At 36.2% G+C, this 20,929-nt stretch overlaps 1 protein-coding gene across 2 annotated transcripts in view; it reads right to left on the minus strand.

Annotated features, from left to right (window-relative positions):
• The window catches only part of LOC149562188 (protein STRUBBELIG-RECEPTOR FAMILY 8-like), a 61,056-nt gene that overhangs the window by 20,924 nt on the left and 19,203 nt on the right, over window positions 1-20,929 (minus strand). For both annotated transcript variants that reach the window (XM_089825731.1, XM_089825732.1), the window contains exons 7-11: window positions 13,892-13,963; window positions 13,719-13,784; window positions 13,526-13,591; window positions 13,021-13,367; window positions 12,391-12,653 (exon numbers count right to left, since the gene is read on the minus strand). In XM_089825731.1, the coding sequence (XP_089681857.1) occupies window positions 12,391-12,653; window positions 13,021-13,367; window positions 13,526-13,591; window positions 13,719-13,784; window positions 13,892-13,963 (814 nt within the window). The remainder of the gene's footprint in view (window positions 1-12,390; window positions 12,654-13,020; window positions 13,368-13,525; window positions 13,592-13,718; window positions 13,785-13,891; window positions 13,964-20,929) is intronic.

Raw genomic sequence — 20,929 nt, forward strand, 5'->3', positions numbered from 1 at the left:
CCACAGGGCTTCCTTCAGGATTCTTCACTTGTGTGTCGTCTTCGGAAGTCTCTCTATGGCCTCAAACAGGCTCCTTGGGCTTGGTATGCCAAGATGGACTCCTTCCTTCTATCAGTTGGGTTCACTCGATGCCATTATGATCCTAATATCTACATTTTGCAACAAGATGATTCACTTCTATTTTTGGTTTTGTATGTTGATGACTTGCTGATCACAGGAAGTTCTTCACCCAACATTAAGGCTGTAAAGTGGCCCTTCAGTATAATTTTTTGATGACTGACTTGGGCTTGTTGCATTACTTTCTCGGGATTGAGATCCTTCAGTTTCCTTCTGGGATCACCATCACATAGTCCAAGTATGCTCTAGATTTACTCTCGAGGTTTCATATGGCTAACTGTAAGCCTGCTCCGACTCCCTTCCTTTCTGGAGTCAAACTTGAGGCTCAATGTTCTTCTCCACTTGTTGATGTCACTTTGTACCACCAACTTGTTGGGAGTCTCATTTATCTAACTCATACAAGACCTGACATCTCCTATGTTGTAGGCATGGTCTCTCGATTCATGCAGGAGCCCCATGAGCTGCACTGGAAAGCAGCCAAGCGGATCCTTCACTACATTCAGAGTTCTCATAGTTGTGGGATTCACTACGCAACAAGTATTGAGCTTGATTTGGTGGGCTACGCAAATTCAGATTGGGTAGGTGATTTTGAGGATCGCAAGTCTACTTCAGGGTATAGCTTCTCACTTGGGTCAGGTCTTGTTTGTTGGTCGAGCAAAAAGCAGTCTGCTATTGTTCTATCTTCTACTGAGGCTGAGTATCAAGGGGCTGTAAATGCCGCCATTGAGGCCATTTGGCTTCAACATCTTCTCACTGAGTTTGGTATCCAGATTAGACGGCCATCAATCATATTTTGTGACAACCAGAGTGCCATTCAGATCTCACGGAATCCGGTTCATCATCAGCAAACCAAACACATAGAGGTCCACATGCAGTACATCTGGGAGCTCATCCATAGTCATGTCATTGACCTTCACTATTGTTCGACTTCCGAGCAAGTTGTTGATATCTTCACCAAACCGTTCACTGAGAGCAAGTTCCTTCATTTGCGAGCTTTGTTGGGGGTGCCGGATGCTTCATCTTTTGGGGGGCCTCTTCCTCTCACTCGACGTCCTGACTGTTTTTTGGGGGGTCTCTTTTCTCTCCCTTTTGAAAAATCTTATGTACATGGGTACCTCATCAGGCTTGACTTGTCGGGACCCATTTCTACATCCACCTAAGCTTTGCTTATGGGGGGGTGTTAGTGTAATTTTTTATTTTTCCTATTTTGCTAGGTTTTTCCTACACTTTTAATAATCTCGCTTAGGTTAATAAAGCATGTCTTATTAGGTAAATGGTTGTGAGGTGTCACCTTCCTACATGTGAGCATCCATTAGCTATCTTGGGAAGATACTTTGCTATCTTTAGTCTAACAGATGGTTGCTCCTCATTGGTTGGTGTTGCCACCTCCTCCCTCTTCCTAGCCTATATAAGCATGCTACCTAGCTTGTATTTGCATCTCTTGTTTTTGCATCCTCTTAATGCTATTTTGCTTCTAGCATTTGCATTACTCTCTTGGAGACTAACTCTGTGTTGCTGTTTTGATTTTGTATCATTTGCATTCATAGTTTAGAAATTTATTCTTTGCACTAGTTTTCTGGGTTATTAATCTTTCCAGATTCTAACACCTAAATAGTATGTACAAAATCTGAGAAGCAATAAATGAGTGTTACAGATGAAGGCATGGTGAAGAAATGATTAATTATTCTGCTCTAATCATTTTAAAATAAAATTTGTAACAGCTTGTAAACAGATACTGAAACCTCACACCTGGAATACTGGCAAACCTATAATGCCAAAAAAAAGGCCTCTGGCATACATGTCCTCAATGGTTCAGTTTCTACAATCTTCACAGTGTTGGGTCATTCATTTGATGGAAGAAGCCAAGTACATTGAAAGAAGATAAACCCAAAAGCAAATAGTTACAAATGCCGAAGCTGCTGTTTGGAAGCTCGGAAGCTTCAAAAGTGATGATTGGAAAAGCCTAGGGGCTCTGTACAGCTTGTGTGCTAGAGGAAAGACTGGAACTTGGGCTTGGAAACCTCCAAAATCAACTTACTGACTGACTGTGCTAGAAGAGAAAATGCTCAAAAAATACTGGAAGGGTCAAATCTAAAACAATAAATATGGGCACCTGCCTCAGCTCAACAAAGATAAAATAACAGGCCTGACACATATAAAACATGAGAAAATTCATTTGAAGAATCCCAAGTTGCTCTTCTGATCAACTAATCTACTCTAATCTTTTAAAATAAATTATTCTTAGAACTTGTAAACAAATACTAAAACCACACACCTGGCATATTGGCGACCCAATATGCCAAAAAAATGACATATGGCATACATGTCCTCAGTTGTTCAGTTTCTATAATCCTCTCAGCTTTGGGTAATCTACTTATGGAAGAAGCAAAGTAGATAGAAAAATAAACGCAAAAGGAAATGGTTGTGAATGATGTAGCTGCTATTTTGGGAGCTGGGAAGCTTCAAAAGTGATGATAGGAAGAGCCTAGGGGCTATGAAGAGCTTATGTGTTGTAGGAAAAATTGGGACTTGGGTTTGAAAACCTCCAGAATCAACTTTACTAAGTTTCTGCAATGACTGGAACAAGAGATAAATGCTCAAAAAAAAAGCAGAATTGAAAGGGTCAACCAAAAACAACAAATCTGGGTGCCTGCCTAAGGCCCAACAATGATCAAATAACAGGCCTGACAAATAAAACAAAGAGGCAATTCATTTGAATAATCCCAAGTTCCTCAAACACTTGAGACATTGGTATGAAATGAATTGATGCCTTTCACAACTCAAAGCTCTGACGGGATTAAATAAATTTATAAGGCTATAGTCTATACAAAACTTTCAGGAAAGCAAGTCCGACAGTGATACGTGTTCAGTTTCTACAATCCTCTCAGCCTTGGGTAATCTACTTATGGAAGAAGCAAAGTAGATAGAAAAATAAAGCCAAAAGGAAGTGGTTGTGAATGCTGTAACTGCTATTTTGGGAGCTGGGAAGCTTCAAAAGTGATGATAGGAAGAGCCTAGGGGCTATGAAGAGCTTGTGCGTTGTAGAAAAAATTGGGACTTGGGTCTGAAAACCTCCAGAATCAACTTTACTAACTTTCTGCAATGACTGAAATAAGAGATAAATGCTCAAAAAAACGCATATTTGAAAGGGTCAGCCAAAAACGACAAATCTGAGTGCCTGCCTAAGACCCAACAAAGATAAAATAACAGGCCTGACAAATAAAAACAAAGAGGCGACTCATTTGAAGAATCCCAAGTTCCTCAAACACTTGAGACATTGGTATAAAATGATTTGATGCCTTTCACAACTCAAAGCTCTGACGAGATTAAAGAAATTCATAAGGCTATACAACACTTTCAGGAAAAAAAATCCGACAATTATACATAAAAACAAATAAAAACAAAGAGGCGATTCATTTGAAGAATCCCAAGTTCCTCAAAACACTTGAGACATTGGTATAAAATGATTTGATGCCTTTCACAACTCAAAGCTCTGACGAGATTAAAGAAATTCATAAGGCTATACAACACTTTCAGGAAAAAAAATCCGACAATTATACATGACATTTTTTTCATATGCTTCTACATCTGAGCGAACACATTATCAAGAAATTACTCATGAAAACCTCAATGAATTGAGAAATAAATAGGTACTGTAATCACTGGAATGGTGTCTGCAACGTAGATTGGTTAGTGAAATGGAACACAATGGCAACCAAAACAATAATCGGTATATGCTAAAAAGCACGACACTCTTTATTTAGACAAAATTAAAACAAACCAAGGCTAAGAAAGTAAACCATTAACACTAATATACAATATTGACAGTTAAATTTACAGTTACTAGAATGGCAATTATATAGCATTTAGACAAAAATAAAATGCTGAAAACTAGAGATGATGGAATTCAGATCAGAGAAAAAGTGTATAATATAGCTGTTCTCTCAAGAAGTGATGAACTTTGTAATACAAAGAAGAAAATCCCTTGAAGAAATTCATGATCATATTTATACCAATTTACAGCAATTTACAGCCAGATCGGTACAAAAGAAAAGTAAAATCCAGCATGTCAATTTACAGCCAGATAGGTAATAACTAATAAAGAAAAGTAAAATCCAGCAAGTCATGCCCCGAACTATGACATGATCATGTTCACTGTACTAGTAAAAAATTGTCTTATTCCACAAGACTTTATGATGTTCAGATCAAACACCTGCAAGACCTCACTTGGTAACTAAAACCACCCTCCAAATATTGCAAACAAACTTTGAAGAACATCCCTTACCTATCAGAGATATTACTTTCCATCTGATCAGGGATTTAACAAATTAATTAATTGCTAATCAGCCTTCGAAAAAGGCACAGGACAATTGGAAAGGACGCAACCCTAGAAAAGGGTGCTGAACATGAAAACAGATGTGAATCTTTTACTTCACATGATGATCAGAGATTTCAAGAAATAATTAATTGTTAATCAGTCTTGGAAAAGGCAAAGGACAGTTGGTAGGGGCAGAACCCTATAAAAGGGCGCTGAACATGAAAACAGACGTGACTCTTCATTGGAATCGAAGGATATATAAATATAAATAGAGAGAGAGAGAGAGAGAGAGAGAGAGAGAGAGGGGAAAGTTGATATAAAAGGCATGGATGATGAAAAATAAGCATTCAATTTAGTAAGAATTGAAGACTTACAATACATGTGTTTTTTAAAATTTAAACAGCAACTAAATATTTTTCAAATATTGTGGTATGAAGTAGAATGCAAACCATATGAATTGGTTGACCTGTTTTTGGACTGTCATTGATAGGAAGAAGAAATGTATGCAGATATCTATCACTTCTAACGTATGCACATTTGATAATGATGAAGATTCCTTAAAGCTTTTCGACAATCCACCATTCCATTGCGTAGAAGACAAATGGCATATGAAAAGTGCAAGAAGCATAAAGATCCATTCAAGTAGAATGGTGGATGCCAATAATATGCTCGTGGGCTTGATGGATAAACTGAATGCCCCTTGTATGATATTCCAAGTGCTTAATAATAAGGAAATGTTCTTGAGAAAAGCCTCAAGGGAATTCCTTGTGCACATTATGATGGATACATATAAGGGATGTAAGTAGCACCTAAGTTCCACTTGTGTAGTAATAACCCAGAGTGGGGCTAGGAGGCCAAAAGGTGGCTGTCATTCCATGCTCCTGGGATTGATGGAAAGGAATAAGCTGGAGGCACCTTAAATGTTTTTCCAATGAACTCTAGCAATGAAATCAGTTATCATGTGATCAACTTAATTTTCCTAAACTTAGTAGGAAGGATACGTTTTACAAATTATGTCTCAATGATCATCTAACATAATTGGAGGGTCTCAAACATATACTTCATAGCATATGATTGAGTTAATGTTCCTAACACTAGTAGGAAAGATATGTTCTATATATTATGTCTCAATGATTATCTAACAAAATTGTAGGGTCTTAACCACGATCTATTTTTATACAATCGGTCAATGATATTGCTAAGTCTATTCCATTTCCTACTTTACTTGGAATTGTAAATTTAGGGCAATTACTAGGGCATTGGAAAAGGAGACATTAGGCAGCACAAATTGAATCATTTGCTATCAGTTTCAAATTTACAAAAATTAATCAAACATATATATTTACTGCTCAGTAACTTTCCTAAACAGTCTTGAGACTTTCTGGCAATTATCAAAAGGCCATTGGTAAGCATAACTTTTTGAATTCCAGTCCCCTCAGCGCACCACTTGGAAGTTGGGCATGTCAAAATGCCCTTTTGAACACAAGAAAACTATTCTTATATGATTGTATAACTAATTTTCTGAACGTCTTAAATTATGACAACATAGTCCAGCTATGCTGTCAGTATCAGAGAACTTAAGAATAGAACAAACATATACAGCCATTGATAACCCAAACTTCGCCTCTCTACGGGGTCCTTTCTCCAAGTACCAAAGGAAGTAGACAAAATACAAGTATAAACATAGAAAGCAAGAAGAAGTAGATCATGCCAGCCCAACTATGCTGTAGTATCAGAGAACACAAGAAAACTATGCCCTTTTGAACACAAGAAAACTATTCTTATATGATTGTATAACTAATTTTCTGAACATCTTAAATTATGACAACATAGTCCACCTATGCTGTCAGTATCAGAGAACATAAGAATAGAACAAACATATACAGCCATTGATAACCCAAACTTCGCCTCTCTACGGGGTCCTTTCTCCAAGTACCAAAGGAAGTAGACAAAATGCAAGTATAAACATAGAAAGCAAGAAGCAGTAGATCATGCCAGCCCAACTACACTGCAGTCTTCTCTTTGTTGAGCTACGGCTTCTAGCTGCGTCTTAATTTGATCATAGATTCATAAGTATTAGTTATTGAGATTGCCAGGTTGTGAGACATTGGCAATATGTGAGATAATGTCACAGTTGCACGTTGTTGGCCAGACAATATTGTCAAAGAGTAATATAGAGTTGTAGTCACATGTTTGTTGACATCATAAGTCGGTGACTGTACCATGGAAGAATGGGAGTTTTGGAAGAAAAGAAAAGAGGAAATGGAAAAAGGTAAAAAAACACCACCAATTACTTTAAGTGCCCAACTTTGCTCCCTGACGATAGATCCTTGTAGCAAAACCCCCATTTCCAAGACACGGCATTCCATGGCACTGGGACCAGTACATAATGTTCCCACACTGTCTCTCTTGGGGGCCACCCAGGTCATTTCCCTTTAGGGGGTCACATTAAAAAGTAGTAACTCAAAATAATAACAAAATTAAACCTAATATTCTAACCATATATCTAAGGGCAACCTAATATTCTAACGGGGTGGGTGTGGGGGCGCTAAAAAACCTATAAAAACAGTTACCCATGTTCTTTTGCAATTTCCAGAAAAGGAAATAGGAGAGAATAGGGGAAGAGAAATAGGATGTCCCTAGCAGACGATAGAAAAAGAAGCCTTTTAACACTCATAGTTTTTTTTCTAAAAAGAGTTTTAAAAGGTAATAAATATATTTTATTTACACTATCTTTGATTGATCTAATACTAGATGAATTCTATTTATACTCTTAGTTTGCCAAGTCAACCTCAATTCTGTGTAATGCTGCCATGGTTGCAGTCAAGTTATTTAAAAATCAAATGAAATGAACTTAATGAAGATGCTTGAATTTCATAGATATACATGTTGAAGATCCTGGCCTCTTTGTCAAGTTCTATTATCTACTGAATTCCCCACTCCGGAACATATTGACCCTCCTAATATCATAACATGGCGCATTGAAAACTTATTCATTACCAGGTACTCTTTTTTAAGATGTATTACAAAAAGTATTATCATCTTTAGAAAAAGCAGCTGCTAAATTTTCTCAGATTGTTAAAACATGGCTGACGCTGAAACATTGAACAGCAAAAAAGATAATTCTACAAATTCTAAGAATAAAGTCTTCGTCAATGGTACAATTTCCATGAGATAGGGGTGAAGACACAGTCAGATTCATTGCCTACCATGCAAAATGGCTTACATCAGTAGAAAGTTGTATGGATTTCACATCATTTCAGCTTCTTTTATTCATATTGTTTACATAAATAAAAAATTTCAACTTCTCTCAATTCTTTTATTTTTGTGCTGCCAGCAACCTGCAGTAAGAAAACTAAAGGATAATCCTCGTGTTTTGGGTCCATATTTTATTTAGTAAAAGGGTAAGTTGTACTTTACTTTTGCAGTGACAATGTGTTCCTTTCCCTAAAGTGGCAATGAAGGAGAGTTGAATATAATGGCAATTCCAAATTTGGGCAGTGGTACAATTTCCACAAGATAGGGGTGAAGACACAGTCAGATTCATTGCCTACCATGCAAAATGGCTTACATCAGCTAAATTTGTATAGATTTCAACTTCTTTTATTTGTATTGTTTACATAAATATAAAATTGCAACTTCTCTCACTATACTTATTTTTGTGCTGCCAGCAACCTAAGTAAGAAAAACAAAAGGATAATCCTCATGTTTTGGGTCCATATATTATTTAGTAAAAGGGTAAGTTGTCCTTCACTTTTGCAATGACAATGTTTTCCTTTCCCTAAGTGACAATGAAGAAGAGTTGAATATAATGGCAATCCCATAATTGGGCAATGTAGGAAGTGAAAGAACAGCTTATAAAATCGCTAACAGTGATAATTCTATAAATTAACTGAGAGTACCATAAAATTTGTTTGTGTACCATAAAATTTGTTTGTGTAATTTCCCCCTTTTGGAACTGCCGGCATAAGAGTAGCATTCAACAACTGAAAAGGCAGTGTAGGTTTAGGTCCAGTTCAATCATGATACAAAATAGATGAATTGGTTAGGCTCAGACAGTCAGTTAAGGTAGTTAAATGATAATGGATTTTTCAGTTAATTCCCATTGATTGAAGAATTGTTTGTCCGACTTCTATCAGGGCTGTATTGCCTATGATAAAATAAAACATAAAACACATAGGTAGTGCTTGAAGGTAAAAGAAAGGTCACTTCAGAAAGTTGATGACAAAAGAAACTTTATTCTCAAACTTGTGTGCCATTTGGAGACGGAACCCTTCGAAGCCTTAATTTCTTAGGGATGAAAACCTTCAAGGAGCAATTCATGATACAGAATGTCAGCAAAAATGTGTGAAGCATTATCAAAACATTTAGACTTGCACATTGCAGGGCATCATCAGAAATTAGAATCATCATAGGGATACTAGGTAAGCCCAGTAAATTAGTCCCAAGAATTTCATATTTCAATGAAAAAATAATATCAATTGATACCATATCTCTAGGTATCAAAACTGGTAGATTACAATTTGAATGTATATTTCTTAATTGTATCAAACTGGTAGAAACTATTTTCTGTATGCATTAGTTGAGGACTTTGCAGTGGTCTCAAAGCTAAGATCTGGTGGCCCTATGGGACGCTTACACACACACACACACATATGGTGTGTGAATAAGTGCCCAAAAAAATCGGATATCAACTTTGGGAACAAAAGTAGAAGAAAATGCCACACAAGGATAAAGCATTGAAGCCTTGGGATCCAATATCTAAAAGCTTGGAAAGAGGCAAGTGCACTTGATCAATAGAAGAGGATGAGGTATTACCAATAGGTCTTCCATCACTAGAAGAAATCAACTGCAGTCTGACATATTAACTAACAAAACTTTTTCTTGCTCAAGGGAAAGTGAATCCAAGGAAGGAGGATCTGCAATGTCTCCTTTTTGAACCAGCATCATAAGAACAATTAGGGTCAGTCAAAATCATGAATAAGGAAGATGAGTCAATTAAAGTCAGTTAAATCAAGAAATAAACGAGTTAGTAGAGGTCAATCAAACAAGGATTGATATGTCAATTAATTGTCATAAGTTGAGTAAGGAACTTGTTAGTTAGACTGCGATTAATTGAGGACTGGATTGCCTATTGACTGAGAAAGCATAGAGTATACAGATAGTGCTGGGAAGAAGAGAAAAGCAAACTTTAAAAGTGTGTTTAAAAAATGAAATTAAATCTGAAGCTTCTGATGTCACAACAAATGGCATTTGGAGACAAAACCCTTCAAGTGTGTCAACCTGATTTTGTGGGAACAAAAACCTTCAAGAAGCAATCCATATTCCTAATTTCTTAAGAGGCAATAACCCTTAAGAATCAATTTGTGATGCAGAATATCAGAAAGACCGAGAAGAGCATCATCAGAAATATCAGCGTACAAGCTGTCATCAGGAAAATCAAAGGCATGTAGTAGGTGCATCCAGTAAGTTGTATCAATCTATTGAATTCATAGGATGTATGTATTTGAATAGGATAATGTAAAATATCTATTTTAGCTTATTTATACAGGTAGTGCTGGGAAGAAGAGAAAAGCAAACTTTAAAAGTGTGTTTAAAAAATGAAATTAAATCTGAAGCTTCTGATGTCACAACAAATGGCATTTGGAGACAAAACCCTTCAAGTGTGTCAACCTGATTTTGTGGGAACAAAAACCTTCAAGAAGCAATCCGTATTCCTAATTTCTTAGAGGCAATAACCCTTAAGAATCAATTTGTGATACAGAATATCAGAAAGACCGAGAAGAGCATCATCAGAAATATCAGCGTACAAGCTGTCATCAGGAAAATCAAAGGCATGTAGTAGGTGCATCCAGTAAGTTGTATCAATCTATTGAATTCATAGGATGTATGTATTTGAATAGGATAATGTAAAATATCTATTTTTAGCTTATTACAAGTTATCATATTGGTAGTTTTCAATTCAAATGTATATGTCTAGAGTTGTATCAGACAGGTAAAAGTTGTTTTGTATGTGCATTTAGTTGAGATCTTTACAAATTGGCCTTCCAAGTTGTTGGGAAAGTTTGTCAATGGTCCATTTCATCTTAAAAAACCAAACTTTACAATGATTTACAATAAGATGTGATGCCAGAAAACATTGATTCAAGGGGAGCTCATCTATGGAATCCTAGGGCAGCGTAACAAGAGTGAATGCACAGATCCTGCACATTGGTGGTAATGGGGTTCGGGCATGCAGTCAGTTCTCACTCAAACAAAGAGCCAAGATAAGGAAACTATACAATAGTCATGTCTCAGTTTGCGCACTTGACACCTGCAATGACAAGTTTTTCTACGATTTGTGGTATTCTACATCTGCAAGTCCCTATTTTGGTGTCATGCATTGTCAATCATAGGAGGAAATATAACGCCATGGATTCTAGGCTTAAGCTGCAAACCCAGAGGTATATACATTCAATGCACGAGCCAACAAGCAATGAGAGAGATAATGTCATTCATGAATTCCTATATTGCTCACTCTCTTTATTTCAAGGAGGAAATCTCTAAGATTGTAATAGCAAGGATTGCTATCTAGGATAAGAACCATTACACGAAAAATGTACTAAAGGAGGAATGAAAACCACAAGGTTCCACTTGGGGTGCCACATTAATGTGGATGGATGGATGGACGAACATGATCCATGGTCAAAGGAAGGCATTTGCTTCCTTATGGTAACTGCAACTATGCAAGACTCCAGTTTCAAATCCTCAAAGATGCCATTTGCAAGTTGTGCAAGCTGTGGCATATGTGTGCACAGCAGCCGAAATGTTAGTTGAAGTTGTCAACTAGGAAAGAGGGAACGTGAAATGTTAGGGTAACAATGAAAAACCCTAATTTCAGAAGGATACTTATCTACCAACAGAGAAAACAAATTAAAATGCAAATTACTAAGATAAAAAGCAAAAGTATCCAATCTGTGAGATCTCCATTGTCCTTATCCTTCTTCAAATTGACTCTCAGATTTTTAGGGTGTACAATTGCATATTGAAAGCATAATAATGATGACAAGAAGGAATCAGAGGTCTGTGGTTGTGGTTAGCAAAAGTGAGGATTCGAGTGGTAATTTATATATGGCTAAATGGGAAGTTGAAAAGGTAAATGTACAAGGCAATTGGGCAAAGAGTGAAATAAATAATTGCCAGGAGGTCTCAACACCGTTCAAGAAAGTTACAAGCAGTAAATATATAATTTTCCTATATTTAGCTTTTGGAATAAAATAATTACCCCTGGCCAAGCCTGGTGTACCCAGTAAAATAATTAAAATATAACTTGCAACTTCTTTTACCAATTTTTGTAACAAATTTTACTATTACTTTGATATTTGTCCCCACATCATCACCAGAATCTACTCAATTCAGAAAAAGACTCATTTATCATGCATGACTCATTTGATTATATAGCCCACATGCTTCGTATCCATGCCACTAATCATCCAATAGCATAGAATGCTTATTCAGCATTTATATTGTATCACTAAATGATAGTAATATTTCCTAAATGTACTTTCAAGTAATTTTTGGTGCAATCATCTTATGTCATCCCTAAGGTTTCCCCAAGGGTGGAAGGAAAGTCCTCCAATGTTGTTATAGGCTTGTTTCATTATATACCTATCCCACACTCCAAGAAAGGTTTTTAGAACCTACAAAATATTCCCATTATCTTCAATGGTAAAAAATACTATAGCCGCTTCTTTATATTTTCTATGTTTTCCAATCTATGCGATTCCAAAAGCATGATATTTATCATGGATCACCAATGTGATTCAAAACATTAATGACAAATACTGTTCACACAATCCGATCCAGAAACTTGCATTACATTTTGATGGAATGTGGAAATCTGAGAAAGAATTATTTGTAGTTCCAAACAGCAGAAAAAACAGCTATTGTTGACAGGAAATACTTAGAAACCATACCTTTCCATCAGGAAACTCTGCTTTATAGACTCGTCCCAGAGCACCCTCGCCAATAAGATTTTCTTGACTGAAACTGTTTGTTGCCACTTGCAAATCTGCTATAGAATATGCTATTGCAGTTATTGGCAGTTTAGATCTCTTGGTAGCAGAATTATTTCCAGTTCCCTTATCACCATTTGTTTTGTGTCGTTCAGAAGGTGGAGGCTTAAGTGCAATGACAGGAGAGGATGCTTTTATTTTCGATTCTGTACTGTCCTTTGCTACTGCATCAAATATACAGTGTTATGCTATATAGATTCATCTTCTCAAGACTTACAGTACATTATGACTCCTAGCTTTCTTAAGAAATCTGCCTAAGTGATATACATATATATATAAGACACACACACACACACACACACACATCTATTCCTCAGAAAATATTATCAAAGCAGATGTTAGTAGATTAAAGATGTGCATTGCATATATTTAGAGTGCTCGATGAAACAGACAGCTATCACTTTGGACTATTATTCACATATATGAGTTTAATACAGTGGAGATAACTTAGAAAATAAAAACTTCTTCTACCAAAGAAAAGAAAGAAAAGGCTCACCCTAACTACCAACGTGGTCAAGCTCAGAATAATACCTTTAGCAGTGAATGAAGGATGAGGACTCAATGATGCACCAATCTTGACCTCCTCTTCAACATGTTTTCTTCTTGGAGACCTCCGAACAAAAAAAATAATTATAAACACAGAAACAGCAGCTACTAGAATCCCTGCAATCGCTATTCCTGCAATTACTCCACTAGCCAGACCTCCCTTGTCACTGTTTTGATCCTTTAAAATGCCTGGGGGACTCTCTGAATTTGGAGAACTATTTCTTGGGTTGCCACTGGTATTATGGCCACTATCAGGTTTGTGAGAGGGAGGAGGTGCAGTGTATGGTGGGGGAGGAGGAGCAGGGCCTGTAGTGAAAGCATTACCACCAGTTCTGCATTGGAACACAATCATATATTAAGATATCCATATGTATCTCATGAAGGACAACAAGAATACAGCACAAAAAAATGATCATCTTTACAGCATGACCATGTTATGAGTATTAAATTACTAACGATCAAATGAAAAAAGGGAATCATGAATTCTTACTTAAAATTTGGTTTTGATTGGAATTCTGTTGGTATCCACCCATTGAAATCATTGTTTTCAATATTCCTGTAAACAACAGCCAACGAACATTTGGTTTTATGATAAACATCTAATAATATATAGGAAAATATAGGAAACCTATTCCCCATTCATTTATCAACAAAAATTATGAAATAATTAGAAATAGGCTTACAGGTCAATTAGAGGAAGACTAGAGAGTACATTAATAGGTCCAGAAAGCTGATTATTTTGCATGAACCTGCAAAGTTCATATCCAATAGACATGGTGAGCTTCATAGGGAACAAGCATATATTTCTATACAAAACATATTTCTATACAAAACATTATAAACTTCCATCACTTACAGCATAGAAAGATTTGACAGTGAACTGAAACTTGAGGGCAAGTTTTGTGAAAATGAGTTGAAGGATAAATCCCTGCCAATGCCAAAAACATAACTTTAAATTTTATGTCTCACTTTAACTTCAATAAAATAAGTACATTTTGGAAAAAGCAGGTGTTTGCCCTTCTAACAGAGACGATTTTGCATTAAAAGAGAAATTCTAACTTGCACAAGCACTACGGTTAGGATTTTAGACAACTAACTGGATGAAGTGATATACAAAGAATACAGATGAACTAGAATGTGCCCAATTAGGGCCTTCGACATAAAATTGAAGGAGGTGACTGAAAAAGAATATAGGTCCCCCTTATCTTGAAAACTTAAATTCAAAAGAATATAGATTAGTGAGATAGAAGCCGAGAGTTAAGCTAGTTATCCTTCCGTTACAAAGGATCCATTTGATCAATACAACAGCTTCAATAGACAACAAGACCAATTGTATGAGTTCTAAGCTGTAATTCAGTAATATCAAACTTTTCCATGCATACTCTTCCTTGCAAACCTGCTTTACTATTTACTCAACGTAATTGCATGGAAAATTGATCCTAAAACTTTGTGCATCATTTAATCCGTCAGGCTATAATAACCAGAGTTTCATGCTCGGGAATATTAATTGTATAGTCAATTCTATATAGAAATAATATTTGCTTGGATAGAGATTCACACGAGTGAATTCAAGAACAATATGGTCCCATTTTCTCTCTGCAACAACTGCCTTGCCTTAACCACCTAGATTGCAAACACGAAAAGGTAAGAAACTCACTATTGCCGGTCGGTGGCAATTTTGGCAAAATTTTAGCATTTGCTTGTCCAAACTAGCGATGGACAATATTAGATCATCAACTTATATCACTAATGTTGATTCACTCTAGCAGAATAGTCAAAAGCCAGACTAGTGCGCTCCAGGCATTCAATTAACCAAATCTAGTAACAAGAAACTATCAAAATGCAATCCAGAGCCCTTTCCAAAAAATCAGATAGCAACAATGCAGTATTAAAATCTTATCCTTGCAGCTCAGCATTTGTAGAAATGCACTATTTCCTACTCATCATGTGTTACCTGCATACCCACATGATTGTCATAATGTCAAAACCAACTAGCAGAATACTCACTCCAGAAGAGCACTCAAAACTCAGACTAATATCCTCCAGGTATTTAATCAACCAAATCTAATGACAAACTATCAAACACAATCCAGAGAGTCCTATTCAAAAAATCAGATGACAAAAAGGCATTGCTATTTTATTGTCCTCACAGCTCAGCAATTGCAGAAATGCACTATTTCCTACTTGATCACATGTTACCTGCTTCCCCACATGTAGTTGACATAATGATAAAACCAACTAGTAGAATAATCCAAAGTCTGACTAGTATCCTCCAGGCATTTAATTAACCAAATCTAATAACAAGAAACTACCAAATACAATCCAGAGAATCCTTTCCAAAAAAATTAAAAAACAGATGACAAAAGACAGTGCTGGGCTCTTGTCCTTACATCTCAGCATTTGCAGAAATGCACTATTCTTACTCGCATATGTTACCTGCTTCCCCAAATGTAGTTGACATAAAGATGAAACCAACTAGCAGAATACTCAGTCAAACCACGCAATCCAGAAAGTTCTTTCCAAAAAAATCAGATGAGAAAAAGTCAGTGCTAGCTCTTGTTGTAATGTCCCCTTCTCTGCGCTAGCCTTAATGGTGCCTAATTGGTCTATCTTTCCATCCGGATAGGCTAAAGGCATGCGATTTAGGATGCCAGCCAGTCACAAGAGTTTGGTTTCAATTGAGGAGATTTTAAATGGGAAATCCTAAGGTTAAAGTCAATTTATTTTATTGAGTTGAAATATAAAGTACTTTATTATTTAAAGTCACTTTAGGACAAAATGACTTAAGTGACTAAAAGATGAAATAGTCTTTTATCCCACATTGCTAAGATGTTTGTATCTCCCCACACTTTGAGGTTATAAAAGAAAGCATTTGCATTCGGATTGACACCATGAATATTTGTTATTGTTCAAATCCTAATCGGTTGCTTGAATGTGACTGGATATTTCCTAAAGACGAAACCCCTTGAGGAAATTGGTGAGGCTGGACGCAAACCTGGCACTCATAATATACTTTCAGAATTGGGAGTGGAAGTGATTCATTTGATTTATGGGAAGATTGAAGCCTTCATAATAACTAGACGTATCAGAAATTCAAGGTACTTCCCGTTGCAAGTGCAGGCAGTTGGAAGGTAAACAAGAGGAGGATAGTAAATCTATACTGCCGAGCACAGTAATACCTCAGCATTTGGATGCCAAAACGTGTGGTAGTCTAAAAGTCCACAACGTGGTCAACTCAGCTTCAAGTCCGGTAGCAAGTTGGAAGTGAGAATGGAATGCAAATAAGGGAAGGAGTGAGTGTGTGTTATAACCAGCATCGAGTTCTTCTCACAGCACATTGCAGACGTAGTACCCTCCAGCAGTGAGCCCATTCCATGGTCGGCATCCTTTATGGTGTGAGCAGGTATCGTGGGTCTGAGAATACTCAGGTAGCCGTCTGAAGAAGTGATAACAGTGATTGGGCAATCAGCAGGAAGCAAGAGTTAGGCACAAACTGCAGTGACAGCATTTCGGGACTGTATACTCCTCTCCAGGTTTCTTCCATTATAATTTATTCAGCATTCTAGAACTGTCATTTTTGATACGTGAGAAGTATCTCAGTAGTACTTGTATTTCAGTTTGGTTTTGCTATCAACATTTTATGTAGAAGTTACATATCAATATATCAGTATTGTTATCCATGTGCCGCCATTGTATAGATTATCTGGACGTTTACATACTGTTTGTCGGTTGTTGTTTCACCAATATTTTCATAACAATCCTAGTTTAAAAAATCGCTGTGAAAGCACAAATTTCATTCTTGGGTTTACATGCAGACTGTTCGTAAAAATGTCACTAGATAAGTCCTGAATTTCCAGCAGTTCTGAGGTTTGGCATATTACACTTGTCCTTACAAGTTCAGCATTTAAAGTAATGCATTAATTCCTACTCATCACATGTTATATTCTTCCCCACATGTAGTTGACAAGCTATGTCATTTCCGGCAGTTCTGAGGTTTGGCATATTACACTTGTCCTTACAAGTTCAGCATTTGAAGTAATGCATTAATTCCTACTCATCACATGTTATATTCTTCCCCACATGTAGTTGACAAGCTATGTCATTTCCTGCCTAACGATATCGCAATATTCATAAACCAGGGGGATGTAATTTAAAAGGGTTAACAATTGAATGAGGACCAACTTGATTGGAAGAGATCAAAATGGCAGCAATTTACTTAAAGATGGCCTAAGAAGTTAAGAACATATCATCAGAAATAACCATATTAAAATTAAATTTAATACTTTTAGGCAGTGATCAAAGAGCTGTTACTCTTGCACAGGGAATGGGAATTATGAAGAGCTACAACACTCAAAATGAAAGAGGAGATGATGCATTTTAGGAAGGGGAGATCATCAACAAAAAGTAATTCAAAAGAGAGATTCTAGATCATAACAATTCAGAGATACATTCAGAAAAAAAAATTTCTGGACTGAGGAAACAAACAATCAATTGAAGCAGTCAGGCCCTTCAATGCAGATTTCAGCAGCAGTCAGCAATCTATTGGAAATCCCAACTTTCCCAATACAACAAGCAATATACCAATGACTAAGAAAATTGTCATAGATATAAAACTTCATGATTTTCTAGGAAGCAATATGCTCAGCCAATGAAGAAGGCAGTGATTATCATTGATGTATATAGCAGCGACTGAATAAAACAAAAGGAAGCGATGATGTTAATAGAAAGTGATGAAGGATTTGCATGTAATCACAAGAGTAAAAAGTAATTGACTAGTGACATTAAATAGAGATTTATATTGAAGGGAAGCAACTTATGAGAATGATTGTGTCCACCCTTAAAAACAGCAACTTCCACAAGTTGTCTATTCAAGACATGAAGATCTAAGGTAAAAGCCAACAATGCAGGAAGGCATTAAGACAATCAACACAATTAGCATCGATGCTCATAAGAGAAGAACACTTCATCAGATATCAGCGGTCAGGCACACAGATGGATCAAATCAGAGATTGCTATTTATTGCAAGGAATAGAAATCTTGTTCATTGGCAGTATGCATGAGATGTACGCTTAATGTATGCATGACAAAGTATATTATCTAACATATAATTTCATATATGAAATGCTACTCACTATAGATTCTTAATATATTTATTCTCCCCCAGAAAACAATCATGTAGGGTGAGGAAGGAGATGTGTTTGGGAGAATCCCGCTCTCAGTAGCCCACCCCAAGTTGGATGGAGTTGTCTTAGTTAGATGTTCCTGCCACTTGTGGACCAACCAATAGAGTTGTCTTAGTTGGATGGCCTCGGGCACACTTTTGTGATATCCTTTCCACTCCCCATGATAGTTGGTTATGAAAAGTGAAATAAACAATTATATAAGTGTTCATTTTTATGAATCTCTGATAGATAAAACAATTACAATGAAATAGAACTCTTACTTGTACCATAGAAGAGCAGAGTATGTATTCAAATAATGATTATCTCTTACTGATCTGGTTCAGTATCTCCCTTTTGTAATTTGCTGAGAATATCAACTGTATGCTGAATGTGATCTGAATGCTGTATGTTACTGCAGGTTAGATTTAAGTAAGAAATACTGAAAATAATAACAAGGTATTACTTGCAGATCGCTGGATCCTGTGATGCCATGAATTGATTACATTCCTCTGCGATCTGCTCTCTTTAAATATGTAGACAGAGAATCATGACACTTGTAGAGTCATGCCTCTTTGGTGGCATGACTAACTGTCCATTAGTTAAGACAAACTAATTATAAGTAATGAGCCCGATAGCAATGCAAGTAATGAGCCCAATAACATATTCATTAATGTGCCAATACAAACAGCAATTGCCTTACTGCTTTGATATGCAGTTGATCATACTATCGATAGGCAATGTGTTGCAAACATATATTAATTCAAACACACACACACACACAGATATACAGATATATATGTATATATATGTTTTAAGTAGCAATGACAATTTGTCTGAAAACATAAACACCGATTAGTATATCAAGTAATCATCATTTACTTCTATTGATGCTAAAACATTAACACTCCCTCTTTAGCAAGGGAGAAGTAAAACACCTTTAGAGTTTCAGTATAGAATACCTGATCGCTTTATCTGATCTTCACACAATGAACAATTATAAGTCAGATAATAAAAATCACCAAGTTATGAACACTTATTATAATGTATATTATAATCTCTAATTGTTTGAAACAATATCTAGAGTAACCACAATGAAAATGTTACCTATGATCTCTAATTGCTTGAAGTAATGTCTAGAGATGTCCATAGTAATAACATAGGATTTCATGATCTCTAATTGCCCGAAGCAATGTCTAGAGATGTCCATGAAAATTTGTTACTCATGATCTCTAATTGCTCGAGGCAATGTCTAGAGATGTCCATGATGATAACATGAGTTCGTTATCCATGATCTCTAATTGCCCGAAGCAATGTCTAGAGATATCCATAATAACAGCCCTATTATTTACAAGATTGTCACCTTGTAAATAATTACCTTCTAAATAAATATGTCCATTAAAGATTGTCACCTTTCATTACATATGATGCTACTAACAAACAATAGAAGCATAGACTCACATGAATTTAAAATTTAATTTAATATTCAATATTACAAATTAATCATACCAAGTTTTTCTCTTAAGTATTTCAACTTCACTTTACCAAGAGGCTTGGTAAGGATATCAGTTGTTTGCTCATTAGTACAAATATACTCTAATTGAATGATTCCTCGATTCACCATATCTTGAATGTAATGAAAAGGAATTTCAATATATTTGGAGCGATTGTGGAATACCGAATTGATTGAAAGCTTGATGCAACTTTGATTATCACAATGAATCACAGTGGGCTTCAAATTTGCTAACAACTTCCGTAGCCATACCGCTTCTCTAGCACCCAAGGAGGATGTGATGTGTTCTGCTTTAGTGGAACTTAATGCGACTGAAGTTTGTTTTCTGCTAGACCAAGAAACCATGCCAGATCCTAGACTGAAGCAATATCCAGAAGTACTTTACGTTCAATAGGACTGCCTGCCCCATCAGAATCTGAATATCCATGAAGTTCGATGTTGATTTTATCATATTTGATTCACATTCCAATAGTACCCTTTAAGTATCTCAAAATATATTTAGCTGCATGTAGATGTATCTTCTTAGGTGCACACATAAACTGACTCAAGGTGTGAGTAGCATAGCATATGTCAGGACATGTATTAACCAAATACATTAATGATCCAATAATCTGCCTGTAGTAAGTAGGATTTGTAGGTTATGATTTGATCATATCATCTTTCAACTTGTGTAGATTTACTTCCATAGGAGTAGTTGTTGATTTACATTCCATCATTCCAAATTTTGTTAAGATATCAACTGTATATTTCCCTGATTCAAAATAATGCAGTTATCCTGTTGCCAGACTTCTAATCCAAGAAAGTAGTGAAGTAGACCTCAGTCTTTCATTTCAAACTCTGTTGTGAGCTCTTGTTTGCATTTCTTTATGAGATGTTCCACACCTGTTATCAACAAATCATCAACATATAACACAAGAATAATTATATCATCGCCATCTGTTTTGAAATATAAGTTGGGATCAGCTTCATTTTTGGAATATCCTAAACTTCAGTAGGTAGTTGTCTATCCTTTCATACCAAGCTCTGGGAGCCTTTTTGAGACCATAAAGTGCTTTCTTTAACTTACAGACATGAGTTTTGCTGTCATGAGTACTGAATCCTTCTGGTTGCTCGATATAAACTTCTTCTTCAATCTTGCCATTAAGGAATGTTGTTTTGACATCAATTTGACGTACCTTCCATCCCTTGGATGTTGCAATAGCCAGGATGGTTCTGACTAAAG

The sequence above is a fragment of the Cupressus sempervirens genome, chromosome 4 (genome assembly GCF_028749045.1).
Source record: "Cupressus sempervirens isolate cs-2001-9-10 chromosome 4, ASM2874904v1, whole genome shotgun sequence".
NCBI classification, from domain to species: domain Eukaryota; kingdom Viridiplantae; phylum Streptophyta; class Pinopsida; order Cupressales; family Cupressaceae; genus Cupressus; species Cupressus sempervirens.